General features: G+C 31.5%; 2 protein-coding genes across 2 annotated transcripts; both read right to left on the reverse strand.

The window, feature by feature from the left end:
- Window positions 1-5,483: 5,483 nt before the first annotated feature.
- On the reverse strand, window positions 5,484-7,775 carry LOC123268040. The gene has a single exon (XM_044732921.1). It carries the CDS (start codon window positions 7,773-7,775, stop codon window positions 5,484-5,486), a length of 2,292 nt encoding a protein of 763 aa, XP_044588856.1.
- Window positions 7,776-7,829: 54 nt separating this feature from the next.
- Window positions 7,830-9,131, reverse strand: LOC123268041. The gene has a single exon (XM_044732922.1). The coding sequence runs from the start codon at window positions 9,129-9,131 to the stop codon at window positions 7,830-7,832; it is 1,302 nt and encodes a 433-aa protein (XP_044588857.1).
- Between the last annotated feature and the right edge of the window lie 9,178 nt (window positions 9,132-18,309).

Below are 18,309 nucleotides of genomic sequence, written 5' to 3' on the forward strand. Positions count from 1 at the left end.
ATTGTAAAGGAGCCGTGAATCATGTGAATGCGAGGCGAAAAAATAGAAAAGGAATCAAATACAGAGTAAAATACTACCCGTACGACTGAATAAGAAGATTTTGCAATGCATTCAGACGATAACGAGCCCGTTTAAATTCACACGGGTGATTTCAATATTGTTGCAGATAATAATAACAGTAATCAGCTGGCTAAGGCGATTATTACTAAAAAGAATTAATTATGAATTAGAAATTATAAAAAAAACAAATTATTTAATTAATAATTATAGGCAATACCTAAGGATTGCCAACCCGTTTAAATTTGAACGGGTAAACGTTATAATTGTAAGGAAAATAATAGCACTAATCAGTCAGCTGAGAAAATTATGATTGAAAATTATTTATTGAATATTAAAAATTACAAATAAAAATGATTTTATCGAAAATTGTGCGTTATACCCGAGAATAGCAAGCCCTTGTAATTTCGAACGGGTGACTGTTATATTCGCGGGGAAAATGATTGCAACGATAATTTTAATAGGGGGGATTAGCATAAAATATGGTTAATTATATAAAAGTAATCAAAAAAAAATAATTTTCTTAATTATTTAACCTTATGCGACAGGAATTGCACGCCCGTTGAATATTAAACGGGTAAACGTTATATTCGCGGGGACTGGAATTGCAATAATCAGTTGGCTGGGAGGATTAGTATTAAAAATCATTAGTTATATAATAATAAACAATGAAAAAAAAAATTTTCTTAATTATTTAACCTACTTTCCAAGAAATTTCACGCCCGTTTAGTTTTGAACGGGTGACTATTATTTTCGCAAGGAAAATAATTGCAAAGATCAATTGGCTGGGGGGATTAGTATTAAAAACGATTAATTATATAACAATACACAATAAAAAAAATAATTTTCTTAAAAATTTAACTTACTTTCCAAGAAATTCCACGCCCGTTTAGTTTTAAACGGGTGACTATTATTTTCGCAAGGAAAATAATTGCAAAGATCAGTTGGCTGCGAGAATTAGTATTGAAAATTATTGATTATATAATAATAAACAATAAAAAAAATAATTTTTTTAATTATTTATCCAATTTCCAAGAAATTTCACGCCCGTTTAAGTTTGAACGGGTGACTGTTATTTTCGTAAGGTAAATAATTGCAATAATCAGTTGGCTTGGGGGATTAGTATTAAAAATCATTGATTATATAACAATACACAATAAAAAAAAAAATTTTCTTAATTATTTAACCTACTATCCAAGAAAATTTCACGCCCGTTTAATTTTGAACGGGTGACTATTATTTTCGCAAGGAAAATAATTGCAATAATCAGTTGGCTGGGAGGATTAGTATTAAAAATTATTGATTATATAATTATAAACAATAAAAAAAATAATTTTCTTAATTATTTAACCTACTTTCCAAGAAACTTCACGCCCGTTTAGTTTTGAACGGGTAACTATTATTTTCGCAAGGAAAATAATTGCAAAGATCAGTTGGCTAGGGAGATTAGTATTAAAAATCATTGATTATATAATAACGAACAATAAAAAAAAAATTTTCTTAATTATTTCACTTGACACACCGAAAATTGCATGCCCGTTTAATATTGAACGGGTGACTATTATTTTCGCAAGGAAAATAATTGCAAAGATCAGTTGGCTGCGAGGATAAGTATTAAAAACGATTAATTATATAACAATACACAATAAAAAAAAAAATTTTCTTAATTATTTAACATACTTTCCAAGAAACTTCACGCCCGGCCGTTTAGTTTTGAACGGGTGACTATTATTTTCGCAAGGAAAATAATTGCAAAGATCAGTTGACTGCGAGGATTAGTATTAAAAACGATTAATTATATAACAATACACAATAAAAAAAATAATTTTCTTAATAATTGTACTTACTTTCCAAGAAATTTCACGCCCGTTTAGTTTTAAACGGGTGACTATTATTTTCGCAAGGAAAATAATTGCAAAGATCAGTTGGCAGGGGGGATTAGTATTAAAAATTATTGATTATATAATTATAAACAATAAAAAAAATAATTTCTTTAATTATTTATCCAATTTCCAAGAAATTTCACGCCCGTTTAGTTTTGAACGGGTAACTATTATTTTCGCAAGGAAAATAATTGCAAAGATCAGTTGGCTGGGAGGATTAGTATTAAAGATCATTAATTATTTAACAATACACAATAAAAACGAAAATTTTCTTAATTATTTAACCTACTTTCCAAGAAACTTCACGTCCGTTTAGTTTTGAACGGGTGACTATTATTTTCGCAAGGAAAATAATTGCAAAGATCAGTTGGCTTGGGGGATAAGTATTAAAAATCATTGATTATATAATAACGAACAATAAAAAAAAAATTTTCTTAATTATTTCACTTGACACACCGAAAATTGCATGCCCGTTTAATTTTGAACGGGTGACTATTATTTTCGCAAGGAAAATAATTGCAAAGATCAGTTGGCTGCGAGGATTAGTATTAAAAACGATTAATTATATAACAATACACAATAAGAAAAAAATTTTCTTAATTACTTAACCTACTATCCAAGAAATTTCACGCCCGTTTAGTTTTGAACGGGTGACTATTATTTTCGCAAGGAAAATGATTGCAATAATTAGTTGGCTGGGAGGATTAGTATTTAAAACGATTAATTATATAACAATACACAATAAAAAAAAAAATTTTCTTAATTATTTAACCTACTATCCAAGAAATTTCACCCCCGTTTAGTTTCGAACGGGTGACTATTATTTTCGCAAGGAAAATAATTGCAAAGATCAGTTGGCTGGGGGGATTAGTATTAAAAACGATTAATTATATAACAATACACAATAAAAAAAATAATTTTCTTAATAATTTTTGTTTTTTCGAAAACTATCCAATGCGGATAATTCCCGTAATTGTTTTAAATTATACGATAAAGTTGGGATTAGGAAATTAAATCATAATACTTGGATTTTTTGGGGAACAATTTAGAAGAATTTATTTGTCCCCAAAGGAGGAAAACCCAGCTAGGCTGGGAAAAAACCTCCTTGATGAAATTATACAAGTAAATTGTGTATGTGTAAGTGTGAATGTGTAAAATTACGTTGCAATAACGCAATAGGGGTGAGCTCAGCCGCCTTAGATAGAAAATTATCGATAATTTGAATTAGATAAGTCCCAAGGTGAGAGCTAGTAATATCTAATCACTTTGAACTATCTCAGAGTGAGATCTATTAATGTTCAATTGTCTCAAGGTGAGAGCAAATAATATTCAATTGATAACAGAATGTTAGTCAATTGAGTTTGATGTTTTTCGTGTAGAAATTAGTCAAATGATTTGAAGTTGGAATTTAATTATTTATAAGCTAAATTAAATAAGATCGTAATTAAATGTCAATAATTAATTTAATGTAATTAATTGTTAATATCACGCGTCAATTATGGATTGACTAAAGCCGCGTGGCTGATGCAATCCTTTGTTAACGGTGGCGCGTAATGGCCGCGTGGCGTCACTAAATAAATTTACTTGATTTTATTTATGTTAATTCAGTGAACTATTGAACTGATTTAAATGAATTGAGAATTTAAAGTATAATTGAAGCTAATATAATTATTTATATTTAATGAATAATTTAAATGTTTAAATGAATGTGAGATGTAAGTAAGAAATATCAGAATCGATTCGCACAGAGTAGTCGTACTAGTACAAAGGTCCAAGCACAACTGTTGCAGCCGACCACGTGAGCCGGCTTCTCTACCGCTAACCAAGGCGCGCATGAGCGACGGCCATAGCGTGATACGATTATTCCCGAGTTTTAACGATTAAGCCCGAAGGCGCAATTCTTCTTATAAGTATGTGACTAGATCCTTTTCCTAGCGGTTAAACATACTCCCCCCGTTGCGAAGGTTGAGCAAGATATTATGAATAGTGTTTACAATCAGTGATATTACATGATTACAATATTTTGAATTTACAGATTTTAAGAATTGATTGGTAATGGACATAACAGAGTAATATTCCGTTTATATATGCCTTGAGCTGTTCGAATTGAAGCCACTCGTGTTATGTTATCCTCTCCTGGATGAATCTCGATCACTACTCCCAGCTGCCACCGCATACAGGGTTGGTTTTTGTTCATCAGTAAGACAATTTGATTGACTTTAGTATCCCCTCGATTGGAGTCCCATTTTTGCCTGGTCTGCAACTCATGAAGGTATTCCAAATACCAGCGTTTCCAGAAATCTTGTCGCGCCTTGACAGTGAATTGCCATGAGCTTAGTCTATTATCTGGAACGTCAGAAAAATCATTTTCAGGTAGCATAGTGAGAGGACGACCTATTAAAATGTGTGCAGGAGTTAAAGCAATAGGATCATTAGGATCACTTGACAATGAACATAAAGGACGAGAATTTAATATAGATTCAATTTGTATAGCCAGAGAATTTAATTCTTCAAATGTTAAAAGTTGTTCTTTCACTACTCGTTTAAAATGGTGTTTAAATGACTTGACTGCCGCCTCCCAGATACCCCCGAAATGAGGAGATAAAGGTGGATTGAATTTCCAGACAATGTTTTTCTTTATTGCATAGTTGTTAACAATGTCCTGATGGGACTTAGAGTTGAATAGTTGGTAAAGTTCTATTAATTGATTATTTGCACCCACAAAATTGGTACCATTATCAGAATATACATGAGATGGAACCCCTCTTCTACCAATAAAACGTCCGAAAGCTCCTAAGAAACCCTCGGTAGTTAAGTCACTTACGATTTCTAAATGTACAGCCTTAGTAGCCATGCAAACAAAAACACATCCATAGACCTTGACTTTATATTAGCTCTGTTTCGAAATTTACGTTCCTTGATAAAGAGAGGTCCAAAATAATCAATTCCTACGTGAGAAAATGGCGGAGATACCGAGACTCTAGAACTAGGCAAATCGGCCATTTTACTTTGTAAGAGAATTGGTTGATATCGAATGCATTTAACGCAATGTCTAATGATTTTACGTACTTGATTTTTGCCATCTAGAAGCCAAAACTTATGTCTAAGATTTGAAAGTGTACTTTGTATACCCGAATGATACAAACCTTCATGAGTTTCTCTAATAATTAGATCAGTAACATAATGACGTGAAGGTAATAAAATAGGATGTTTTTTCGAAAAGGATATAGGAGCATGTTTCAAACGGCCTCCCACTCTCAATAATCCGTTTGAATCAATAAATGGATTAAGGCATCGTAATCGTAGATTTTTAGTCTCTCCGGTTTCTTTAATTTGTTTGATTTCATCATGATATTGTTCGTTTTGAATCAGAGTTAAGATTTTAATTTCAGTTAATAATTTTTCTTCTACGTTTAAAGGTTTGTGTTTGAATGGATTATCTTTTAACATTCGTAAACAATAGGAAAAAGAATTTATAAGTTTAGAATATGATGAAAACCGTTTAAACAAATTGTCAGTGGAAGCTAGTAAACAAGTAATTTTTCAAACACTAGGAAGTTCAGAAAGAACTGCCGGCTTTAAGTTAGGCCAATTGAGAGGATCCTGTGATAGCCACGTAGGACCTATCAACCACATTTTGTTATTTAGAAATTTAGAAGGAAGTTGACCTCTAGATAAGCAATCTGCCGGGTTATCCTTGGTTCTGACATGTCGCCATTCGATTTTACTGCAAAGGGTTTGAATTTGTGTAACGCGATTCGCTTCAAAGACCTTGAGAGTGCTGGGAGATCGTTTGAGCCATTGAAGTACAATAGTTGAATCAGACCAAAATGTGACTTTAGATATGTCAACGTTAAATGAAGGAATTGTGTCTTTATATAATTTAGCAAGTAATAATGCTCCACATAACTCTAATTTTGGAATTGTAACATCTTTAATGGGAGCAACTCGAGATTTGGAACAAACTAATTTCACGATTACGTCTCCATGTTTATTCACTGATCTTATATAAATGCAAGCACCATAGCCTACTCTACTAGCATCACAAAATCCATGCAATTGTATGTCAGACGGATCAGGAATTAAAATATTTCGTTCAACAGAAAAGTCTTTGATTAGGGGTAATTGTTCAGCAAATTTACACCAGCGCAAATGCAATTCTTGTGGGACCGTTTCATCCCAATGGACCTTTAATTTCCAACATTCTTGAATGATGGTTTTTGCAGCTAATACAATAGGACCTAGAATTCCGATAGGATCGAAAATTTTTGCAATGTCAGATAAAATGGTTCGTTTAGTTATTTTTCGTGATGAATCGTTTGATTTGACTGTATAGATAAATTCGTCAGTTAGAGAATTCCATGCTATGCCCAAAGTTTTAGAGATAGGATCATCATTAATAGCACAATCTAAATCTAAGGTTCTTTGATCGAAATTATCCAGTGCGTGTCGGTGATTCGAAGCCCATTGTCTGAGTTCAAATCCACCCTTTCGCACTAGTTGAATGATTTCGTCACGCAAATTTAAAATTTCGGTCAAAGAATTGGATCCGGTTAATAAGTTGTCGACATAAAGATCTCGTTTTAATATTTTTGAAGCTACAGGAAAATTATGAGATTCGTCATCAGCAAGTTGATTTACAGTGCGTATAGCTAGAAATGGAGCTGCAGAAACCCCAAATGTAACTCGTTTAAGTTCAAAGGTACTAATTTTGTCATTATGATAATAAAGGATTCGTTGAAATTTATGATGATCCGGATGTATGCAAATTTGTCGATACATTTGAGCGATATCAGAAGTCATAGCATAGACAAAAGTGCGAAAACGTAAGAGAATGGTGAAAAGATTATCTTGTATAGTAGGCCCTGTTAGTAAGACTTCATTCAAGGAGATACCTTTATCGGTTTTAGCTGAAGCATCAAATACAACGCGTACCTTAGTGGTAGTGCTGGATGTTTTTATTATCGGATGATGGGGCATGTAATACCCTGGTCCACTATCATCCGGTACGTCTACCATGTGGCCAAGATTGATGTATTCATTCATGACTTTATTGTATTCGGATTTTAATGATGAGTCTGAATTTAATCTCTTCTGTAAAGACAGAAATCTATTTAGAGCCTTTTGTTTGGAATTCCCGAACTCGACATCGTCTGCGCGAAAGGGTAGTTTTACTATATATCGACCGTCTGTATCGCGAATAGTAGTGTTTTGATAATAAGTCTCACATGTAGAATCCTCAATAGATCGGGAATCACTAGAACTTACGTCTTCAATAGTCCAGAATTTTGTTAATTGACTCGACAGATCAGTTAGTTGACAAGTTACAGAAAGTATATTTTTGTCGTCAATGACTCCTCCCGCTACAACCCATCCTAGTTGCGTTTTTTGTAATATTAAATCACAATCATTTTGTGAGCAGTTAATCTGTCCGACAGATAGAAGAGAAAGTGTGGTACCTGAACCGATAAGGACATCTACGGGTCTTGGTATATGAAATTCCGGATCAGCAAGTATTATCTTTTTAGGTATGTCTATTTTATTACGTGGAAAGATTTCATTTGGACTCAGCTCTGCAATTTCGTTAACAGTTAAAAATGATAATGATCTTTGAAATTTATTATTTAAAGATTTACAACTTATTTGAACGACATGTTTTGAAAAGGTTTGCATTCCATTAACAGCCCCGATCGGAATAGAACAGTTTTGCATTGGCAATTTTAATTTGCTAGACAAATTTTCAGTAATGAAATTAGCTGTTGCACAGGTGTCAAGTAAAGCGCGAGCTTGTATGAATCCACCTGTTGAATCACGCAACTGGATGAGTGCGCTCATCATCAATTGGAAACGCGGTGTTCTGAGAATTGTCGTATAGTTGTGTACTACTAGTCAAGATGTAGATCCCTTATCAGTTGTAACAGTAATAGATGACTCGAATTTTACAGCATTGTTCTTTGAAGTATTCGGATTAGAGGGTTGTTGAGTTGTCTTTTGTTGAATGTGCAATTTGGTATGATGGAATTTCTTACAGGTTTGACATCTACTGCTGGAAGGGCAAGTTCCTTTGTGTTCGCGAAGACAATTATTGCAAAGTTTAGCAGATTTTACAAATTTTATGCGTTCTCCTATAGTTAATGCATCAAACTTATAACATTTATAGAGCGGATGAGATAGTTTGCAACATGGACAGGCAGTAGAAGTGGTTGTTACTAAAGCTCGGACTGGTGAGTCTGTTTTTTGTTTCTTGAAATTATTACTCGAATGTTCATTACGTCGTCTTTTAAAAGAGCCATCGGAGTCGCGCTGTTTATTAGGTTTACGTGTACTGAGTCGGAAAGCAGTTTTTATTATAAATTTGCTAAATGCGTCAAACGTTGGGAGAGTGTTATCGTCTTCATACGTTTCGTCCCATTTGTCTCTAATTTCTGTTGGTAATTTAAGTTCTAATAATCTTACTATAAATGCGTCAGTTGGGTTTGCTTTTAATGATTTTAAATCATTCAAGTGTTGTCGAGCATCATCTATGAATTTAGTGAGATTTTCATTAGTCGGGGTTGATATTGAATTAAGATTTAAAAAAGCGTCATAATGTTTAAAAACTAAAGCGCGCTCTTTCTGATAAGTTTCTGTTAAAAGGTCCCAGGCCTGTGTATAGTTTTCTGCACTTGCATTCAAAAGCGCGAGCTTGTTTGCAGCAGAACCAGTTAAACATCCGCGAAGGTATAAAAACTTATTAAGATCATCTAAATCTTTACGTTCGTCGATCAGTGTCTTAAATGTATTTTTAAAAGAAAGCCAATTTTCAAAGTTGCCATCGAATTTTGGTAAATCCGTGGTAGGGAGCTTAGTAAGTCGTTGAGTCTCGAGTGTTCGATTAAGAGTCGAAGCGTTAATTGCAGTTTGAATAGTGGCATTGAGAATATCTTGATTAGGAATTTTTATTTTAGTTGCAAGATTGTAATAAATTTTGCGAATTCCGTCCGCGAGTTCTATTTCTGGGTCCTCAGGTTTGTTCACTTCTAATTCGTCGATACTGGCATCGTACTGATCGAACATTTTTTCGATTTTAGGAAAACGTAAAGAAGCAGTCTGAATGTCTGTGGTCTTTGCTGTTAATTCATCGTTCAATGCGGTAATTTTAGCAGTTAATAGAACACGTGTTTGTTCTAAAGTCATTTTTGTTTTAGTCATTTTGCGATAAATTTATATGATAATAATAGTAATAATAAATAATAATAATAAATATCAATTGATAATTAATTATCCTATTTCTGTAATAAATAGATCACTTACAGTAATCAATTGATTTGAGAAACAATTTAAATAATTAATTATAATTAAATACTAAATAATTTGAGAATTGATAATTAATTATTCTGTTGCACAACAATTAATCACCGGACAATGATCAATTAATTGTGAATTGTCGACTAATTAATTAAATTAAGTTATACGTAAATAATTAAAATAATAACGTAAATAAATATTTGAATGATAACCAATTGCACTAGTTGACCGATGAATTGATTGCCAAGTGACAATCGATCAGTCAGCCAAAGTCAAACAATTAATTAAATTACAAATAAATAAGTTGGATATATTATCAAATGATTAAATAATATATTAATTAATATTATAAATGATTTAGTGTTAAAGACTTATCTTATTTGTATTGAAGTCCAACGATGCTGGCAGCAGCTGGGTGGTATAGTGACTGGATCTTCGGCACGTCTTGCTCGTCTTCGCAAATCAGGGCTCGTGTACACTTCAAACCTCACAGGAGGCACCAAATGTTTTGTCGAAAACTATCCAATGCGGATAATTCCCGTAATTGTTTTAAATTATACGATAAAGTTGGGATTAGGAAATTAAATAAAAATACTTGGATTTTTTGGGGAACAATTTAGAAGAATTTATTTGTCCCCAAAGGAGGAAAACCCAGCTAGGCTGGGAAAAACCTCCTTGATGAAATTATACAAGTAAATTGTGTATGTGTAAGTGTGAATGTGTAAAATTACGTTGCAATAACGCAATAGGGGTGAGCTCAACCGCCTTAGATAGAAAATTATCGATAATTTGAATTAGATAAGTCCCAAGGTGGGAGCTAGTAATATCTAATCACTTTGAACTATCTCAGAGTGAGATCTATTAATGTTCAATTGTCTCAAGGTGAGAGCAAATAATATTCAATTGATAACAGAATGTTAGTCAATTGAGTTTGATGTTTTTAGTGTAGAAATTAGTCAAATGATTTGAAGTTGGAATTTAATTATTTATAAGCTAAATTAAATAAGATCGTAATTAAATGTCAATAACTAATTTAATGTAATTAATTGTTAATATCACGCGTCAATTATGGATTGACTAAAGCCGCGTGGCTGATGCAATCCTTTGTTAACGGTGGCGCGTAATGGCCGCGTGGCGTCACTAAATAAATTTACTTGATTTTATTTATGTTAATTCAGTGAACTATTGAACTGATTTAAATGAATTGAGAATTTAAAGTATAATTGAAGCTAATATAATTATTTATATTTAATGAATAATTTAAATGTTTAAATGAATGTGAGATGTAAGTAAGAAATATCAGAATCGATTCGCACAGAGTAGTCGTACTAGTACAAAGGTCCAAGCACAACTGTTGCAGCCGACCACGTGAGCCGGCTTCTCTACCGCTAACCAAGGCGCGCATGAGCGACGGCCATAGCGTGATACGATTATTCCCGAGTTTTAACGATTAAGCCCGAAGGCGCAATTCTTCTTATAAGTATGTGACTAGATCCTTTTCCTAGCGGTTAAACAATTTTACTTACTTTCCAAGAAATTTCACGCCCGTTTAGTTTTAAACGGGTGACTATTATTTTCGCAAGGAAAATAATTGCAAAGATCAGTTAGCTGCGAGGATTAGTATCAAAAACGATTAATTATATAACAATTCCCAATAAAAAAATAAATTTTCTTAATTATTTAACCTACTATCCAAGAAATTTCACGCCCGTTTAGTTTTGAACGGGTGACTATTATTTTCGCAAGGAAAATAATTGCAATAATCAATTTGCTGGGAGGATTAGTATTAAAAATTATTGATTGTATAATTATAAACAATAAAAAAAAAAAAATTTTCTTAATTATTTCACTTGACACACAAAAAATTGCATACCCGTTTAATATTCAACGGGTGACTGTTATTTTCGCAAGGTAAATAAATACAATAATCAGTTGGCTTGGGGGATTAGTATTGAAAATCGTTAATTATATAATAATAGACAATAAAAAAATAAAATTTTCTAAATTATTTATCCAGATTCCAAGAAATTTCACGCCCGTTTAGTTTTGAACGGGTGACTATTATTTTCGCAAGGAAAATAATTGCAAAGATCAGTTGACTGCGAGGATTAGTATTAAAAAGATTAATTATATAATAATAAACAATAAAAAAAATAATTTTCTTAATTATTTAACTTACTTTCCAAGAAACTTCACGCCCGTTTAGTTTTGAACGGGTGACTATTATTTTCGCAAGGAAAATAATTGCAAAGATCAGTTAGCTGCGAGGATTAGTATTAAAAACGATTAATTATATAACAATACACAATAAAAAAAAAAAATTTTCTTAATTATTTAACCTACTTTCTAAGAAACTTCACGCCCGTTTAGTTTTGAACGGGTGACTATTATTTTCGCAAGGAAAATAATTGCAAAGATCAGTTGACTGCGAGGATTAGTATTAAAAACGATTAATAATATAATAATAAACAATAAAAAAAATAATTTTCTTAATTATTTAACCTACTTTCCAAGAAATTTCACGCCTGATCAGTTTTGAACAGGTGACTATTATTTTCGCAAGGAAAAAATTGCAAAGATCAGTTGGCTTGGGGGATAAGTATTAAAAATCATTGATTATATAATAACGAACAATAAAAAAAAAATTTTCTTAATTATTTCACTTGACACACCGAAAATTGCATGCCCGTTTAATATTGAACGGGTGACTATTATTTTCGCAAGGAAAATAATTGCAAAGATCAGTTGGCTGCGAGGATTAGTATTAAAAACGATTAATTATATAACAATACACAATAAGAAAAAAATTTTCTTAATTACTTAACCTACTATCCAAGAAATTTCGCGCCCGTGTAGTTTTGAACGGGTGGCTATTATTTTCGCAAGGAAAATGATTGCAATAATTAGTTGGCTGGGAGGATTAGTATTTAAAACGATTAATTATATAACAATACACAATAAAAAAAAAAATTTTCTTAATTATTTAACCTACTATCCAAGAAATTTCACGCCCGTTTAGTTTCGAACGGGTGACTATTATTTTCGCAAGGAAAATAATTGCAAAGATCAGTTGGCTGGGGGGATTAGTATTAAAAACGATTAATTTCATAACAATACACAATAAAAAAAATAATTTTCTTAATAATTTTACTTACTTTCCAAGAAATTTCACGCCCGTTTAGTTTTAAACGGGTGACTATTATTTTCGCAAGGAAAATAATTGCAAAGATCAGTTGGCTTGGAGGATTAGTATTAAAAATCATTGATTATATAACAATACACAATAAAAAAAAAAATTTTTCTAAATTATTTAACCTACTTTCCAAGAAACTTCACGCCCGTTTAGTTTTGAACGGGTGACTATTATTTTCGCGAGGAAAATAATTGCAAAGATTAGTTGGCTTGGGGGATTAGTATTAAAAATCATTGATTATATAATAACGAACAATAAAAAAAAATTTTTCTTAATTATTTCACTTGACACACCGAAAATTGCATGCCTGTTTAATATTGAACGGGTGACTATTATTTTCGCAAGGAAAATAATTGCAAAGATCAGTTGGCTGCGAGGATTAGTATCAAAAACGATTAATTATATAACAATTCCCAATAAAAAAATAAATTTTCTTAATTATTTAACCTAATATCCAAGAAATTTCACGCCCGTTTAGTTTTGAACGGGTGACTATTATTTTCGCAAGGAAAATAATTGCAATAATCAATTTGCTGGGAGGATTAGTATTAAAAATTATTGATTGTATAATTATAAACAATAAAAAAAAAAAAATTTTCTTAATTATTTCACTTGACACACAAAAAATTGCATACCCGTTTAATATTCAACGGGTGACTGTTATTTTCGCAAGGTAAATAAATGCAATAATCAGTTGGCTTGGGGGATTAGTATTGAAAATCGTTAATTATATAATAATAGACATTAAAAAAAAAAATTTCTAAATTATTTATCCAGATTCCAAGAAATTTCACGCCCGTTTAGTTTTGAACGGGTGACTATTATTTTCGCAAGGAAAATAATTGCAAAGATCAGTTGGCTGGGGGGATTAGTATTAAAAACAATTAAGTATATAACAATACACAATAAAAAAAATAATTTTCTTAATAATTTAACCTACTTCCCAAGAAATTTCACGCCCGCTTAGTTTTGAACGGGTGACTATTGTTTTCGCAAGGAAAATAATTGCAAAGATCAGTTGGCTTGGGTGATTATTATTATAAATCATTGATTATATACTAACGAACAAAAAAAAAAAAATTTTCTTAATTATTTCATTTGACACACCAAAAATTGCATGCCCGTTTAGTTTTGAACGGGTTACTATTATTTTTGCAAGGAAAATAATTGCAATGATCAGTTGGCTCGGGGGATTAGTATTAAAAACGATTAATTATATAACAATAAACAATAAAAAAAATAATTTTCTTAATTATTTCACTTGACACACAAAAAATTGCATGCCCGTTTAATATTGAACGGATGATTATTATTTTCGCAAGGAAAATAATTGCAATAATTAGTTGGCTCGGGGGATTAGTACTAAAAATCATTAATTATATAATAATCAATAATAAAAAAAAATAATAATAATTATAATAATCAGTTAGCTAAGGCAATTACCATTAAAAATCATTTATTACGTAATAGTAATTAAAAAAATAATAATTACACCTAATTATCCACAATCTACTTGCCCGTTCAATTTCGAACGGGTGAATAAATTGTTAGGCATAATAACAATAATCGGTTGGCTAAGGCAATTATCATTAGCAATGATTAATTATTCGATAATGATAATTAAGAAAAAAAACAATTTTGTTCATAATTAGATTTAATACCTAACAAACTGCTCGCCCGTTCAATTTCGAACGGGTGAACTATAAATTGTTAGGCATAAGAACGGGAATAATAAGTGGGCTAGCGCAATTATCACTAAAACTGATTAGTTATGTAATAATAATTATAAAAAATAATAATTTTGTTAATAATTCGACTTAATACGCAACAAACTGTCCACTCGTTCAATTTCAAACGGGTGAACTTAAAACTGTAAGGAATAAAAATAATAATAATTAGCTGAATGAGGGGATTTTTATTAAAAATTATTAATTATACAATAAACGTTAATAAAAAAAAATTTTATTAATAATTAGGCCTAATACCCTAACAAACTGCCCGCCTGTTCATTTTTAAACGGGCGAACTCTAAATTGTCAGAATTAAAAAAAAAAGCGTGTAATAATAATAATTAACTGACTGAGAGGATTATTATTGAAATGATTAATTATGTAATAAAATTTATAAAAAAAATAATTTCATTAATGATTAAACCTACTACCCCATAAATTGACCGCTCGTTTCATTTTGCACGGATAAATTTTATGTTTGTAGGGATAAAAATAGCAATGATGATTTGGCTGAGGAAATTATTATTAAAAACGATCAATTACATAATATAAATGGAGAAAAAATGGAGAAAAAAAATAATTTTCTTAATTATTTAACCTAATACCTAAAAAATTGGATGCCCGTTGGATTTTGCACGGGTATGCACGAGTTTATTTTGTTATTTTTTTGTTTTCTTTAACAACATCTTAAAATTTTCGGCGGATAATGATATCTTCGTTCTTTTGAATATCTTTTCTGTTCCCTGTCCACTTGTCGTTCCCTCTTTACTTGTCGTTTCAAGATCATGGTCCGTCTCATCTGTAATAAGTAAATTAATTTTCAATATTAGATTTCCTGCAGTATATAAATATATAAAGAGAAAAAGTAATATATAATAGTATTTATATTTAAAAGATGTACTGACCAATGTCATCATTATCGGTTACATCGTCTTCACTCGGGATTTCAAATTTTGGGGCTCGCTTATGAATGATATAGCTGATCCTGCTCAAGAAATAGCTGACGGATTTTGTTCCCGCTTTAAATTCCTCGCACAGTTGTTGTCTTTCAGTTGCCCGCACCAATGTCCTTCTGGATACTGACCCGACTTGGACTTCCTCCTTTATGGACTTTCTGTTCCTAATTCCAGTTTCCAAATTTTGTTTTATGTGTTCTAAATGTAAAGTAGAAGAGAATAAAGTAAAATTAAATTGAATTGAATCGTGTAAAAATAAAAGAAATACTAACGGATTAATGTCGAAAGTTTTGGATGTTTTCGAAGGTTCCTTGCAAGATCAGCATTATACGATTCGGAATAATTATCAGTCGTTTTCTTTAAATCATTTACGCAGAATTCTTTGGGACCTCTGTTGTTAAGCCAATAGTCTTCATAATAATTGAGAAGAGGTCTAAAAATTCCCTTATATTTTTCAGGTAAGCGTTTCTCATACTCTTTATAACCATCCCAAATCTCATTTTCTGGAAGAAATGCAAGCGCCATGAGCATCCTCAATTCACGGCGTCCCTCATCATCTTTCTTTATCTGTTGCCATACGCCAAGCTAAGAAGCATTTTTTTGGATTGCCTGTGGTGAAAATTTAGGATTCTGGATTTGCGATATTGTTACTATAGCATAATAGTTCATTGCTGTAGTAGAAACTACGATATTGTTTGAATAATAGAGTAGTCATAATGATATACTCAGAAAAAATGAATAACTTAACATAAGGAAATGTTTTGTATATTCTATTGGAAATCATATTTTCAGCTAATGAAATAATTTTTTTGAATTTTATTATTTTGATATAAGATTTTTTATTATTATGCCAATTCATTTTTATATTTGTTTCAAGATGATTTCATTTGACTTTACTAAAATAATTCATTACAAAAATTGTAAGATTTTTGCTATAACAATTATTTAATTTCTAGCCGTTACTGTTTCTATTTTGAGCTTATAGCAGCATGCTTCGAGACAACGCAATAAAATTTTTTATTTGCAGAGCTGTACAGTATATATGCGTAGACAATATTTTTATTCTGAAATTCTCCATTTCTAATCGCGTTACGTGCCCATATTGGTAACCCATAGAGCTCGTAAGTGACTAGTCTTCGGTTTGAACCCCAGTTCAGCCAGGATTTCTTTTTCTGTACATATCTTTCTAGAAAAAAATTTTCTTGAGAGAAAATTGTCTCGACTCAAGATCGGCGCGAAACTTGGAGTAAGTCAATTAATTTTGAACTGTGACATCGTCTTTGGGTCTGTTCGGCCGAATTAAGTTTACTCAGGGCTTAGTTTTGCCAAACAAACCCTTTTTAAACCAAGGTAATCCGCACTTCGAATTAAGTCTATAACATTTTTCCGGAAAAGCATAGTTTGTTTTGGTTGGAGAATAATATCTCTGGCTTAAAACTAATAGAATATCCCACTCAAAATATTTAAATGATTTGAATCAAAATTAAATAATTTTAACAAAAATGAAAAAACCTTTCCTAAAAAATTTTTCAATTTTTCATGCAAGTGTTTTTTAATTACCGTAATAATATTTTTTTTTTGGGTTGAGAGTGGCAGCAATTCTGATCCAAGATTAGAAAATTAAAAACAAAAATTTTCTTGGATCAAGATATACGTTTTTTCGGTGTAGTAAATTAGTATTAAAGTAAGAAGAAAAAAGAGTCGCAATAAAGTCAGGTATAATTCAACAAGGGATTCAAAACGATGGTTAATATACATACTAAGAATCAACCACCAGATATATTTTTTTTAATTTACGCAGATTTTTGTTTAATCAGTATTCATGAAATAAGGAGGTAAAGATTACACTAATGTAAAATTCACATCGAAGAGGGAGTATAGGAAGAAACGGAGCCTGATTTGATCGTAATTAGTAGCATAATGTAATACAAATATTAACTTTCGTTTCAATAAAAAAAACGTTATACTTGCGAGTGATGAAAAAAACAACCACGGATCTCTGCTAATGGCATGAATTTTCTAAAAGCGTTTCGTGATGCAATTTCGAAATCGGCCATCACGACCTTGTCGTATTCTTTAAAATCTTTGAAAATTACTTTGAAAGCACTCTCATAGGCATATTGCGTCTTCCGGTCGAGCAGAATCCAAGCCAGAGGGAAACACTGAAATTAAAGTTAATATAAAAATTATTGACATAAATATTTACTTGATACAAAGTAGAATAATTTAGTTAAATAAGGAATTAATTTAGTTAAAAATTTGTAATTTTAAACTAGAAAAATGTCTTCAGAAATTATGTGGAAAAAAAACATTCTCCAAAATTTCATGACAACGATACTTCGTGAGCAAATAGATCAATCTTGATGCGGTTTACAGCAACCGGTGCTATTTTTTAAAATTAAAAGTTGATTACATTTTGAAATGAACAATATTGTAGTTAAAAAGTTATTTAAGATCAAAGTTGTTAATATAGTTAAATTTTCGAGATTTCTCCCAATTTAGGAAGCCAAATTGATCCAAATCCAAGCAAAATTTAAAGTCAACAGAACCCTTCGGTATGCTGCAATTTACGTTTAGCTCGGTCAAGTCATTTAAAAGTGATAGAGGTTTACAATCACATACACACACACACACACACTAAGAAAAATATTACCGTGTTTTCCCATATGGCGTGGATAACGTACAGTTGATGGTGTTTTGTGACTTTCTTCGGTGCGATATCTGGATATCGAGAAAAAGTACCATCACCGCATAGCAGTTCACAGTTTTTAAATTGAACCACGTATTGCGGATCCCATATAAGAAGTGCAGTGCTGTCTTTTTCTTTAATGAGATCGACTTTGAGTCTTCCACCGCTGTACTCAAGCAAATTTTGAAACTTTTCCTTAATCATTACACTATACAGCTCCTCGATCCTATTTGTGATCTTTGGGTAAGTCACTGGCAAACTTGTCCAACGCTTCAGGGTGCTTTGTACTGATTTATATGGCATGACCACTGCGGCTTCTGGGCATCTAGATTATAAAGGAAATTATTAATATTTGTAAATGTCACCTTCGACAGTTTATAAAAATATTTGCATTAAGATGTCTGTGAGTCTGTGTGTTTGAGTGTGCTTCTCACATTAAGATATATTAATATGAGCGTTACATGTAAGTCTGTGAATGCATTGATAGAAAAACAAACTTGATTTAAAAGACTAAA

This window comes from Cotesia glomerata, linkage group LG6, assembly GCF_020080835.1.
Source record: "Cotesia glomerata isolate CgM1 linkage group LG6, MPM_Cglom_v2.3, whole genome shotgun sequence".
Taxonomy (NCBI): domain Eukaryota; kingdom Metazoa; phylum Arthropoda; class Insecta; order Hymenoptera; family Braconidae; genus Cotesia; species Cotesia glomerata.